The 14457-nt window shown below is 42.0% G+C and overlaps 1 protein-coding gene across 2 annotated transcripts in view; it reads right to left on the reverse strand.

Annotated features, from left to right (window-relative positions):
- Positions 1 to 303: 303 nt before the first annotated feature.
- LOC119500499 (radixin) overlaps positions 304 to 14457 on the reverse strand; it is a 38597-nt gene continuing 24443 nt past the window's right edge. For both annotated transcript variants that reach the window (XM_037790243.1, XM_037790244.1), the window contains exons 4-15: positions 11559 to 11654; positions 11126 to 11248; positions 9664 to 9815; positions 9091 to 9174; positions 8793 to 8939; positions 7329 to 7425; positions 7077 to 7240; positions 6035 to 6165; positions 5718 to 5878; positions 5345 to 5437; positions 2553 to 2759; positions 304 to 1380 (exon numbers count right to left, since the gene is read on the reverse strand). In XM_037790243.1, the coding sequence (XP_037646171.1) occupies positions 1216 to 1380; positions 2553 to 2759; positions 5345 to 5437; positions 5718 to 5878; positions 6035 to 6165; positions 7077 to 7240; positions 7329 to 7425; positions 8793 to 8939; positions 9091 to 9174; positions 9664 to 9815; positions 11126 to 11248; positions 11559 to 11654 (1620 nt within the window). In that variant the 3' untranslated portion in view covers positions 304 to 1215. The remainder of the gene's footprint in view (positions 1381 to 2552; positions 2760 to 5344; positions 5438 to 5717; positions 5879 to 6034; positions 6166 to 7076; positions 7241 to 7328; positions 7426 to 8792; positions 8940 to 9090; positions 9175 to 9663; positions 9816 to 11125; positions 11249 to 11558; positions 11655 to 14457) is intronic.

Consider the following 14457-nt stretch of genomic DNA (forward strand, 5'->3'; position numbering starts at 1 on the left):
AAAACAAACCTGTCATCCCTACAGAACCTGGGCTGTAAACTGAGGCCAAATGAGACATGTTGACTGTTGTGTGTGATGTAAACGTGAGCAATAAAAGCCAGACTCAAGCTTTCATGTGTTCCTCGTGAGTTTCCTTATAGAGTGCTGCAATGAATGAGTCCTAAAACACAGCACTTCGGTTCCCTTGTCTGGAAGTCAATGGGTTTTTAGTTAGATGTCTGTGGTTAACACAAGCCGAAGAGATTTTAACGGTTCCCAGTCAGAGAATTTACTAACAGCAAAGTCATTCATGACAAACAGGCGTTACGCAGCAAATTCATTGCCTTTTATAACAACTTTGTGCGTCATGTTCGAACACCCTTTGAGAATAAATCCAACTCTGCCGGTTCCAACTCTCAAGATCGTACTGTTGCTGCATAGTTGGAAATATAAATTCATTCTTTATTGTGGGGCAAAATATATTTCTGAACAGATGTGTCAATGGATGGAGAACGCCAGCACAGTAAGAATGTAAAATCTAGTTTGCATATCTGTTTGCTCAGTGAGCCGTTCAAGAAGACAGAAGTTAGCTGATGCAACATTAACAGATCAATGACAGACTTTCCCAACACAAAATGACAAAACGTTACACTATACTGGAAATGAGACGAATAAGGCAGGTTTTTTTTTTTAAACAAATTATTTAAATTGTTCAACTGATGACATAAGACGTAAAAGTAAGGTACAGAGATTAAAGCGTTACGGGCGAGCGTGCCGGCAACATCAACAAGCTACAAATGTCCGTTTTATTTTGTTGAGTAAAAGCAGGATATCAGCTGATTCTCTCACTTTGTCTAACGGTCCATGTTGTTGTTTCATTATCTTACATGCAAGCATTACAACTTTTCAGAAGGGAGGAGTCCAGGTGGATGAAAGGATGCGTTGCTTGCAGATTAAAGGACGTGTGCTTCGTTGGGGTTGGGGTTGGGGGGGGCGGAGCTCTAAAAAGCAGGTAGCAGTGTGATTGGCCAACCGCTGCTAGTAGAGCTTTGGCGAGGCTGAAGCTACGGAGCCCGTTAGCCGGTCTTTCTCCTGGATAGAAACAAACAGCATGAGTTCCCGGGGGTGGCGGCAGGTTTTTTTGGGGCTTTTACAAGGAAAAGTGAGGCGTTGACATGGCAACGAGACTAACGGTCTCTTTCTATGTCGTTGTGTCCACCCTTCTGCCCGGCTCGCTCACATGGACTCAAACTCGTCAATGCGCTGCTTGGTGTTGCCCTGGCGGATCTGCCGCAGGGTTTTGTACTTGTCTCTGCCCGCCCGGACGTTCTCGGCGTGCAGCATGTCGTTCTGGGTTTTCTTGGTGTCGTCCCGAGCCTCGGCCAACTCTGAACTCAGAGCCTGGACAGAAGAGAGAGAGACAGAGAGCGGGGTGATGAGAGACAGAAGAGAGAGAGACGGAGAGAGAGGTGATGAGAGACAGCGAAACATTGAATTCTGAAGTTGTTCATCAGCAGGTCATGTTCTTGTTGAGCTGTGGCCACGACTCCACCTTGAATATTTATTTTATCCTCATAGATTTGTGTAAAAACAAACGGTACTCTAGGTTCATATTAAAGGTTGTTTTTGTGTGACACAATTTGTTTTGTAGCATTTGTTTCATTGGTTTCTGTTTCTGTAATGACCACAGTCAGTAATCAGGAAGCTCAAACATTTGCAGTTTGCTTATGAAGCCTCAAGAATGATGAAATGTTAGAAATAATCCCTTCTGCATAAAGGGTTTGAAAGCAGACTCAGCCTTTGTAGAAATGTGTTTTCTTTGGAGCAGGTGTTTGTAGTTTGTCTCATTTAAAGCCTCTGAACATCCACTCAGGTGTTTTCAGTTACTCTGGCTGATTAGAGCTCCTCTCAGGACTCATTGATTGACATCTTCCCGAGTCTCCTGTTAGCTTTGTTGAACCTGTTAGGGCGGACCAGTTCACACCTTTATGATTCCTCCACTCCGCCCACCTTCAACCTGAGCAGAGGTCTAATCAGCCGGAGTAACTGAAAACACCTGACACAGTGACCGAGCGCAGCACACCTGCACTTCACCACTGAAATGCATTTTAATTGGCTCTATATGCCGTGTGTTTTAATCTTCTCTATCTTTATATTTCAATTTTATATCACTTTTCTGTTTTTGGGCTACAGCTTTTTGTTGTAATTGTTGGTTGTCATCTTTGCATTCATTTATATTTTTTAATTTAATTAAATTTTTTTATTTAATTTAAATCAGGTCACATAACAGTTTCAACTGAAATTATAGAGAAACAAAATCATAAATATTTCCATATACACACCATTTGTTAATCGCATTGAACTGAGTTGTAATATAAAGTCTAAAACGGAATCTAAAAATGGTATTCCTTCAAAATATTTCACATCACAATTTCTGAAAAATTTGAGTTAGCATGTGCTCGTTATTATCAATTTAGACAACGTAATTGTGTTCATCACGATCCGATCGAAGTTGATAAATGATCATATTGTATTATTGCCTAATCAATAAATTGTATTTCCTGATGCTCTACCTGTAGCTGTTTCTTGACACGTTCGTTCTTCTGCGCTTCGGTGATGCGTTCCTCTTCGCTGCGGTGGCTGGAGACGCCGTCGCTGAGGAGCTCGGCGCTCGCCTCGGCGTTGGTTTCGTCCTCCTCATCCTCTGGCGCCGGCGGAGACGTCATGGCCGTCTTCAGCTCCTCCCTGGTCTTCTCCAGGTCGTCTTGTGCTGACAAAGCCTGTAAAGAAAAACACACATGTGTGCTTATAGAGAGGAACAGTTTACAGACATTAATACAGAAAGATATGGACAAAAACATTTAATCATAATAATTGTGAATATTGTTTTTTACAAGTATGAAAATGCGTGCCGATACTTTCCTTTTTAAAATGTATCAAGCCTATATGTACCGTCATCTGTGTCTATATGCAGATGATATTATTTTATATTTATCAGATTTTTATTCTTGAATGCTTCAAACTAAAAAATCTACAATACTAGAAAAGTTACACATTCAAATTGTATCTGTAAACCTGCTTCCTCTGTACAGATACAGACACCAGAGTTTACACACTGTGTACTTTATAATTAGTCTGGAACCATTTCCTGCTATTTTTAATATTAAATAGTACGATAAAATACATCAAAGAATCCTGTTGTTGAGTTAATAAAGTGCACACATAGAAAAATTAAACTTACTACAAGGCACTTAAAAATACAACTACCCACTGAGAAAGATGAAGGGTAATTTGTTGTATTTTTAAATATTTTTTGGAGTCTCCACCAGGTTGTGAGTCTAATGTGTTTTATGATGACTTTATCCTACACTTTATGTGACATGTCTAGCCGTATGAAATGCAAGCTGGTTCCAGCGTAACATTATATATGATTGCATGGTTAGCTAAAGAAATCTTTGAATTTAATTTAATTAAAATTGTACTGCCTTACTCAAACTGTTAAACATCAGGTGGAAAGTAGAGAGTATTTTCCCACATAGCTTACTGAAGTCTGGGTGTTGCTGCTTTATTCTTTCTATGTAACTCTTCTGTATGTATTGTCTTTCCTAAAAAGACATTCATTTAGTGGTGTTTGTGCACTAGTAAATGTCTGGTGTTCTCCAGGCCGTTGATAATAAAGATCCTGATATGAGGTCATGTGAGAACACTTTATTAACTTTGATGTGGAGCCAAACACCTCGAAGGACTCTGAGCTGAAATTATAGTTTAAACATTTACAGATGAGCATGTGTTGGAAACACATGAACATATTTATTAAATACACCCTCAAATATCCACACCAAAAAGCCACAGACACATGAAAATTAAAGCGACATCCACACACACATCAGTGTGTTAAACATAAATAAGACATGGATGGTGAGTAGGCGAGGGATGCTTTAGTGTTGATAATGTTCCTGTGGTTGCATAGTTCTCTTACTTGTTATCTAATTTGGAAAAAAGACCTAGCAAATATAAATAAATATTTATTTTTTTTAAATAATAATTTCAAGAAAAATACATGGTTTATATTAGGGATTATATTAGTTAACATATTTTTGGTTTCCCACACATCAAAACATTGTTTCCCACCAGAGGACACTGTTGGCTGTACGTTGTGGTAAACGAGGCCCTCTGGTGGTGAGGACGGTTCAGCTTATGGGTAATAAAAAGTGGCACAGAAAAATGGAAGGACAACTTGCTGATTAAGCAGCAGATCAAACCGTGTCTATAGTTAAAAAGCTAAAAACTACAGCATGTGCATGTGATATTAGAATCTGTCCAATGTTGTGTTTATCTGCGTTTTTCTGTTTTTTTTCTAACCAATTGGAAACTCCAGTTTCCTCTGAACTTCAGTCCTTGGGCATTTCTCAATCCACCCCCTTCCCATTGCTACTCCGTTTGCGCATTCGCGTGGAGGGTCCGCCATATTAAGTGCCATCCCAAACCAGTTAGCGGGGAGTGGAAGTGGGTTGTATAACCCTCCAACAGCGAGCCTGCATCGACTTACTGGCCACGTGCAACGGCGTTTTGTGTTCATCATGGAAAACGTTCCGTACAAATGTAGTTCCATGCAACTATCTGTACAAACTGCTCAAACTAAGATACACATTTAACAACTTAAGGTTACATTAAATTTAGGATCAAATGTCTAGTCTATAAAACGGTGCACGTGATCCTTCGATTATAAAGTGTCGTATAAATACAGGGACTGTTGCAAAAACCAAGCAGCTCATAAACATCACGAGAAGATGTTCACAAAAAAAGAAAATAAATACCACCAAAGAAACATGGGAATACGTTTTATTTTAGTTTCTCTGTATATTGCATATTCTTTTTATTAATACTAAGAACCTTTGCACATCCCCTCCACAACCACGGTTACCAAACGTTACGGCGGTTTCCGTCGTAGAGAGTGCTGTATTTATACCCGACACCTTAAAGAAGGAGCTTCATTCAGCTGCTAGTGGGACTATAAACAGAGTGCTCTCCTTCATGGAGTGGGAGTGGGAGTGGGAGTGGGAGTGGGAGTGGGAGTGGGGAGGGTCCGGTTTGAGAAAGGCCCCTTGTCTCTGCTGACTAAGAGTGAGTGTTTCAAGGTAACCCACATTATGAAAGTTGGTGGCACTGAAGCAGGACTCAAAGACAGGTTTTTGGGGTAGTGGGTGAGGCCTTTTCTCTTTGTGCTAACTGGGTGCCACATTTCTACCCAGATGTTTTAGTTCTTGATTTTAATTTCCAGTTTTTATATTTGAAAATAATAGCAAAGAATAATGAGCCCAAACACCTGAACAGGTCACAGACCCACTTTATAAACCGAGGTTACCTTGTGTTGCCATTCTGTTGCTTCGTCTTCTTTTTTCCTCTTGGCTTCCTCCAGCAGAGCGATTTTGGCAGTGAACTCCGCTAACTCAGCAGCCTGTCGAAGATAACAACACACGGTTACCAAGTTACCAGACTGGATTCAACAGTCCAAAAACACAAAGATATTTACAGTTTACAATGATATGAAACAGAATTAGCATCTTCTCCTATTTGAGAATCTGGTAGTTTTGCTTGATAAATGACGAGAGGCTGTGACTGATGTGACTGATGTGACTGATGTGACTGATGTGATTGGTGTGATTGGTGTGATTGATGTGATTGATGTGATTGGTGTGATTGGTGTGAGGGTGTGATTGGTGTGAGGGTGCAGGTACCAGCTGCTCCTGGTTCTTCATCTGGTCGGCAGCCTGCTGAGCCAGCGCCGCCTTGCCGTCCTCCGCCGCCTGCCTCTCCCTATCCAGCCGCTCGGCCTCCTCCTTGGCCCGCTTCCTCTCCTGCTCCAGCTCCAGAGCCCTGCGAGTCTGCTCCTCCAGCTCTGCACACAGAACATCAATATAGGAGTTACAGATCAGCGGAAACTTGTGTGATCAGTGATGATGAAAGACGTCTTAATATTATTATTATCCTAAGGCCAGTATCCTAACATTACACAAGTGTTGTACATGCTCGGTGTTGGCGTTGGCGTTGGTACCTTTCTGAGCTCTCTGCGTCTGCCCTTCGATCTGCCTCAGCCTCTCGATCAGCTCGTCCTTCTCTCGCTCTATCCGCTCCTTCTCCCTCTCCGCATGCTGTCGCTTCTTCTTCTCGTTCTCCAGCTGCGCTCTGCAGAAACAACACAGAAATCACACCAGACGGTGACTTATCTGTTGATCATCTGAAGATATACGCCATGAAAATAGTGGAAACGTTCACAGGATGTTTTCTATTGAGTCTGGTCTTATCAAGACCTTTTCCCAATGCCGTGCTATCATCTGATTTCTCCCAGTAACCTAGTCTCTTGTGTGTCTCTCATGTAAACCTGCTGATATGAAGGAAAATAATCAGTTTATCAGTGACATAACTTCAGGTAGTTTATGGACACTCCTCAATGACAATAAGTATAACATCTTCACTTGATAAAAGTGATAATCCATTGATATGGAAAACTTTGTAGTGTTCAATGTTCTTCGGTGTGGATGTACTGACCGCTGTGTCATGTGCAAATATGTTTTTGTACAACACAATTTAATATTTATTAAAAAAGTATAACATTTAGGTGTTAACGCGATAATAACGTGTGAACGCAAATTTGTTGTTGAGTGAAGATACTGGTATCAAATTAATTGTCATTGCTACCAACCGTGTCAAACAACCTTGTCGCAAAGGAGGTTAAATAACGCTCCGAACTTACGAAGGGGTCCCTTGACCTCTGACCTCCAGATATCTGAATGTAAATGGGTTCTATGGGTACCCACGAGTCTCCCCTTTACAGACATGCCCACTTTATGAACATATATAAGCATATTTGTCCTCTCCCATGTTGATAAGAGTATTAAATACTTGACAAATCTCATCTTTAAGGTACATTTTAAACAGATATAAAATGTGTGATTTACATTGCATTGGATACATTTTATTTAAATATAACAAAGCGTGTACAGTGTGTTTCATCCTGTGTGGAGTAGATAAAAAGCACAGCAGTAATAAAGGAAAGATTTGTGCGTCCAGACCAGCCCATAGTCCTGAAACTGTACCTCTCCATCTGCTTGTGGTGCTTCTCCTCTCTGGCCTGAGCCTTCATCTGCTGCACCTCGATGGTGTCGGGCTTCCTCCTCCTCATGTACAGCTCGTGGTTTCCCACACACAACGCCAGGATGCGCTTGTTGATCCGCAACCGCGGGGCGTAGAACACAAAGTCCTGGAGGAGACACGGAGGGTGAATAATACACATGACAGCGTTAATAAAAAGACCTCATCGGTCACACGTCCATCGCTCCAACACCTACTGGAGCTTTCTTGTCGATGGGCTTGATGACGAACTTCTTGTCGCTGAAGGAAATGTTTCTGATCTCGCTCCAGGGGAAGCCGATCTTTGGTGACAACCTGAGGGAAGAAATTAATGAATCTGTCACTTTATATATTTATATGTGCATGCTTGTCTGAATGAATAGACTAGAGTATTTTGTTTAAAAGCTCAAGAGGGCGCTGTTGTCAAACCAATACAACCCACAGCCACCAAAGAGCTGAGAGTCCACACTAGATATCTTTAACCAGTTATAATCTAGCTTCAGTGTTCCACATCTTAATGAATTAATTCACAGATAACAGTAATATTTATATTAATAGAAGATAACATTTTCAGACTTTCATACAGAAAAGTGCAACACTTGATGTATGTGACATATCTTTTATGACAAAGGGGATCAAAGGTTGTATTTTATTCCTCTAAATAAAGTCTGGTTTCGTCTTTATTTTTCAGTTTGGAGGTTATGAGGTGCCGATCACATCAACTAGACCCAAAGCGTTTTGTCTCACCGTCCTATAAAATGAAGTAATGTCTACTTCCGACTCAAATCAAATCAATTTAATACAAATTTACTAATCCACGAAGGTAGTTTGGTTTGTGGAAAAAATAAAAACAGACAGACAGTTACAAAAATTGCTCGCTGTAGTTCCACCAAGAGAGTGATTCATTTCATTTTGTTAATATCTTCTCTGTTAATCAGATGTTGGGACCCCTCTGCTTTATCTTTTGACCCTCGGAGGGTCCTAATAGAGGTCGACCAATATAATAACCATAGTTTGTAGCAGGAAAAAGCCGATATCTTCTTTACTTCTGCAGCAGCGTAGTCGGCTACTTTTACATTTTCATTATTTTTTTTATAAATCCGTTTTTTGTCACCCCGAATTTAATCATTCATAAGAGAACATCCTTAAGTGGGATTTGGTGGATTACATCATTGGAACATTTTCAATTTATTTGCAATGGGCTGGCCAGGATTACTTCTGTTTTGCATCTCGTACATTGTTAAATGCCACTCTTGCAAACCATTAATGTTCGCACATAAGTGTGCGATTTTATTTCATGAATGGATGGTTACGTGGCTGGATTATTTACAAGAAAGAACACCAAATCGGCAAGTTAAAGTAACAGTGAATGATTTCTTTTTGTCCGTCTTGTATCTGGGACAAACAGATGATAGTGTTGCGTTGAATATTCGAGAGAGAACCTTTTTTCTCCCCCTCTACACTGTCTTTATGTATGAAGCCTCCGTGCAAAACGCTGACGTACGTCCCCGCGTGACTGGTGACGGCTGTGCAGCCATCGGCCGCTATTAGAGACGTAAAACATCCTATCGCCGCCAATTAATTGGTCCTACACAACTTTGTGAGTATATGTAGCGTGTTCACGTGAGTGTCTGAGTGTGTGTGTGTGTGTGTGTGTGTGTGTGTGTGTGTGCATGTGTTACTTGTCTTCGTGCTCGTAGATGTTGAGTCCCAGGGCGTCGACCCCCAGCCACAGTTCTGTCCCCTTCTTGTTTTTGATTTCAAAGTAGTTGACGCCGTACATCTCCAGGTCCTGAGCTATCTTCAGATACTCCATCATCGCATCCTCCCTGCACACACACACACACACACACACACACACACACATGCAAACAATGTTAAACACACACACACACACACACACACACAATGTTAAACACACACACACAACGACATTTAGGTGTTCAAACAACGATAATGGTCAAACCGTGATGACCGTACCTGAGCAGGCTCCGGTGCTCCTCATGCCAGGTCTGTATTCTGTCCTCCCACTGCTCCTTGGTCAGCTTGTGTTGCTCCAGAACTCTACACAACATGCACACACACAACAAATATATGAGCAAATCTAATTTTGACAACTTCAGAGCAGACAAATCCTCGTGCACCCCTTGTGATCTTTGGCGCCCCCTAGTGGGAACCTCAGGACTAGAGGCTGGTTGGTGGTTTGGTGGTTCGTTCACCAGCTCCTTCTGCCCAAATGTCTCAAGTGTCCTTGTGCAAGAAACTGAACACCGAGCTGATGACCAGAGGCCACGCAAACGCCTCGCATCTGCCGCAATCAGTGTGTGTGTGTGTGTGTGTGTGTGTGTGTGTGAACAGGTGAATGAGAGGTGAACTGTAAAGCTGTTCGTCAGCGAAGGCAGCTATATAAAAGCAGTCCATTTATGTAAATGAATTCAGTTTTCACACATAATTTAGTGTCTAAGGAATCAATTATTTCAACGTGGGTCCTCACTAGTATAGGATAGTATAGTGTGTGTGTGTGTGTGTGTGTGTGTGTGGACGGTACCGTACCGTTGAGGCAGCAGCCGGTCGGAGGCCAGGTAACCCGGCTTGTGATTGTCTTTGTTGTAATCTCCGTACTTGGCCTGGACGGCGTAGGACGCCACCAACACGGCCGTCTCTGGAGGACAGTAGTTCTCATCGTTCAGGATGGCCTCCTTCACCTGCACACGCACACGCACACGCACACGCACACGCACACGCACACGCACACACACACGGTCAGTAGGAGCCTGGATAATCGATATGCTTAGTCAACCTTTCCTGGTGCTTTCACACCAAATCATGGTGATGACGATTGGTTTGGGCTGGATGTGAAAGCTGTTAACTCTGGTGTGGACCAAAGAACCGAACCTGAAACCACAACGAAGTCTGCAAGGAAGTGGATTCTGGTGCGGTTCGTTTGTGGTGTGAAAGCAAGTGAACCAACCACCAGCAGACATGTGATTTTAGACTGATTTCAACAGCTAAACTACGAATAAATCCATGGGCTGATGGTGAAATCTGTTCAGGAAGTGATCTTATTGGTCAGTATTTAAGGCCATGTATAGAAGCATGTCGTCGCAGGTATTCTCCCTGATTGACAGGTCAAAAGCTGTTAAAACTGCTGTACTCTGTCAGTTCATTAAGTCCATTAAAAAGTGTGTGACAGCGATCCCTCATGTGCACTGTCAAGTAGTGGTAATTTGTAAATAATAGTAATAATCCACCATTAAAACCCCGTACTACATACATTCACGGAGTTCTGCAAGTCACTGCATGATCTACAGCACTGTGCTGCAAATATTTCAGAATAAAAGCCTTATGTTAACAAATGAAGGAATTCTGTCCACAGAAAAAAAAACGCTTGAGGGCTTTTATGTTGAAATGAAAGCAGGAAGTGTTGATTTAAAAATATGTCTTTACTTCTTTTTCATCTCCGTAACATATTCTACAGATAGACATTGAAACTGTAGTAATTTTTCGAGACCTCAAATCTCTTGAAGAGACGCAGTCGAGCCGCAGTGTGGCTGCTCTAACCTGATAACATGAACGCCGAAATAAAAAACAACAGGTAATGCAGCCGCCACGCGCTGCTGACGTTCCCGGTGTGGCCGAGGCTTTATTCATTGCAGCATGCGGTTGATTTGCAGTCTAATAATACTTAAGATCAGTTATTTCTTCTTTGTGAGCCCTGATGTTTAAGACTGGGTCTGTAAGCCCCTCACGTTACCAGATAATCTGGGCCGAACATCGGTACGACCGAGGTACCGGACCAGATTTCTCCTCCGATTTGAGGGTTGAATCGTGGATAAATCAGCCATAAACTGGTGCAGTCTGAGCCGGGCTTCAGACGCAACATCCTGTTTCCACACGAAGACAACAGCTGTAAATCCCAGCTGAGTTTTCAGAACACATCCACCTTGTGTTGGCATCATTCTGGGTCGACCCGACCACCACGATATCTTGGCATTGCCCAGTGATCCATCAGTACCTGCAGGAAGAAGAGCTTCTGTGTGATCTCCTGGATGAGCTCCTCAGAAACGTCCTCTGGGAAGAACTTTGCTCTGAACTTGAACTGCAGCGGATTCTCCTTCTTCACGTCCTGCTGGGTCACCTGGAGGGAGAAACAATCACACATGTTTCATCTTTCACCCCTCACATGTCTGTAAACACACGAGGGAATCTGACTCTAGAGAAGATTTAATGTAAACAAGATGATGCTCTTTGGATTAAAGCAGCTTCTGACAAACAGAATATTAAAGTAAGATTATAAAAACAAGTTTACTTCTAAGGTTTTCTAGTTTCTCTAAAGTCTTAACCTCGAGAGGACGACTGTTTACAGGCTTCATAACTTTAATATCATGTTTTTAAGTTGTGGGAATTAAATGATAAAAACAGGAATGGTTGTGTTGAGGGTGTCTCACCTTCTTGTTGAGTTTGAGCCACGTGACGTAGCCTTTACTGTCGGTGTACTGCAGGCCGAAGAACCAGACCTCCCTCAGACCCACCGTCTTCACCACCTGAAACCACACAAAGACTTTTAGTTTTCATCAGCTTACAGGATATGATGGAAATGCCCCGGCTTTAATATGAATGACAGACTTTATATTCTGCAAAAGTTGAAAACCCTGGTGAGAGATAATCATTAGAAATCTGGTGAGGGAAACCACCGTTCAGCTCTTTCAGGATTTAAGACTATTAACATGCTATTGTCTAAAATATCAGTATCTGCTGTAGCATTAAGATTATCCTTCATTGTAATAAGGGGTTTACAAAAACTAGGAGGACACCGTTACTTCTGTTCAATCTGTGAAAACGGTTGATATAAATAACACTCCTTTCCAAATTATCAACAGCTTCATGTTCCTGCTGTAGGCATCCATATCTCTGACTCCCTCTCCTCGTCCCTGCACATCAGTTGTGTCATAAAAGGGCTCAACAGAGACTTTATTTTTCTGAGGTTTTTAAAGAAACATGTCCACTAAAACCCTCATCAACTTCTACCGGTCCACGATAGAAAGCATCTTAACTAGATGCATACTGGTCTGGTTTGGCAACATTACATCATATGAGCATAAACTCCTGATGAGGACAGTGAAAACAGCATCTATGATTGGATCACCGTGATCACAGGTACAGGGAAGAAAGCACTTTGTATTGTGCAGGACACAAGTCATCCAGCATATATAGTCTCTTCTCTTATCTGCCTTCAGGGAAGCGTCTACAGAGCATCAGAGCTCGGACCTCTGGCAGGCGGTCAGACTGCTGAACAGTAGCGCTAAATGAATGCAGAGCTGTGGATTGTTTTTTATGGATGTTTTTATGGTTTTTAGGTTGTTTTATAATTTTATTCTCAGATATTGTCTTATTTATTGTATTATTTATCTAGTGTACTATTTATAGATTTGAACGGCTGAGAGAGAGCCATCAGGGTAAAATGCATTTCACTGTACATTGTACCTTTAAATGCATATGACAAATAAACTTGAAACTTTTTGCCACATATTCAAATGTTGACATAATAATCTATCATTAATTGATGCACACAATCAAATAGATGAACAGCAGCAGGAGATCCATCCTCTGGGAAAACGCTTTTATGGTGTTCAACCACCTTCACACTGTCTTCCCTCGTTCCTCTTTCAAACATCCTCACACGTCATTGTGACGAACTAAGTTCACTAACTGTCGTCCCATTTACAGAGAGAGAGAGAGAGAGAGAGAGAGAGAGAGGACCTGGGGGGATGTGGACGCTTACTCAGTCTCTAATGTGATTTACACAGTCAATATAACAACACTCTACCATATAATCAGCTCTCACACACTCTTACACAGAAAGACATGCTCATATAAACACATTAAACACACGAGTATCAAATCATCAGTGAAAACACTCTGAAACACACCATCCAACACAATCAGTTACACACACAGAGGGCCTCCCGTGGGGGGGGGGATGCGGTTCGCTGCAGCGATGCGGATGCTGAGAGCTCAGCAGGCACATTCAGAAGAGAAGCCTCAGAATGAGGAAACAGGATTTGGGAACGTCGGGCCGAGAGAGAGAGAGAGAGAGAAGGAATAACAAGTGGAAGACGAGCAACAAAAGAGGGACAGAAAAGTCAAGCTGATTGGGCTGAAAGTGTGTGTGTGTGTGTGTGTGTGTGTGTGTGTTCAGCAGCTTACATGTTGGTGTTTGGGTTAGATTGATTAAAAAGCTTTCCTGCCTCACTCAGGCCTTTAATCATTCTGTGTGTGTGTGTGTTTATATTTAGCCTCTTTATCAATAGAGTCTCTCTTCACTCATTCATAAATGATCGTCATTTTCACACCACAGCACCAAACAGTGCCCGTCGGTACTGCCGCTTGAAGCCGATCAGTTTGATATGTACACCGAGGCGTTGGCATCACATTCAGCATCAGAGTATCATGTATCTCATCTCTCTTGTTTACGCTGCGTTCAGTCTGTTCTCATCAACTCAGGAGCTTCTAACTCCTAAAAACGCTGCTCATGCTGCTCATCATTCTGTGAGGGGGTTTCTACTCTATCTACATCTATCTTTAGTTCATCTCCACCTGTCGGCTCACTCTCTCTCCACCTTCTAGCTGCTAAAAGTCACACATTTATAAAACAGAAATAATTAGAAATAAGACTTTATTATCATACGTCATCTGTTATAATAGGAAATAATCTTTTCTTCATTCACTTGTCTATCCTGATTGAACTCTTAGTCGGTCGTTTTGGTCTTTAGTTGACTAAGATCTCTTTCATCGATTACTCGTTTTTTTATGATTCTTTCATGCTTAATGATTTATTTCCGACTCGGTTGGAGCGCTGTGACCGCTCCGTCCTCCTCACGTCGATTGCCTCATTAACGTTATGATTCTCTTATAGCATTGGGTTTAAATCTGAAATATTGACAAATTAGTGCTTCTGCTTTTCGCTTGGACACCAAGTCCTCCGCCATCGTCTTGTCCGTCAACTCTCTCTCGTCCCGCGTGTGAAATCTGACTCCTGCTGCTCTGAGCTGAGACTCCGTACGGAGCAGACACTTTCACTTTCAGTTCGTAGCGTCCGTCGTCCAACTATCTGTTGATAACACCAGACTGATACGCCAAAATGAACGAAATGGGTTTTATTTCTGTAAAAAAAGAAGCTAAATGACGGTGGGGGCAGTGGGTACGTAATGTAATCGGTTTGTTCCCGACCACCGTGTAACACCGGTAACACCGACTACCGTGTAATTAATCGATTAGTCGACTAAAAATTTCTTTGGTCGAGGAAAGACCAAACTTTAATAGTAGAGCCATGCGCTGGCGGAGTAA

This window comes from Sebastes umbrosus, chromosome 13 (assembly GCF_015220745.1).
Source record: "Sebastes umbrosus isolate fSebUmb1 chromosome 13, fSebUmb1.pri, whole genome shotgun sequence".
NCBI classification, from domain to species: Eukaryota; Metazoa; Chordata; class Actinopteri; order Perciformes; family Sebastidae; genus Sebastes; species Sebastes umbrosus.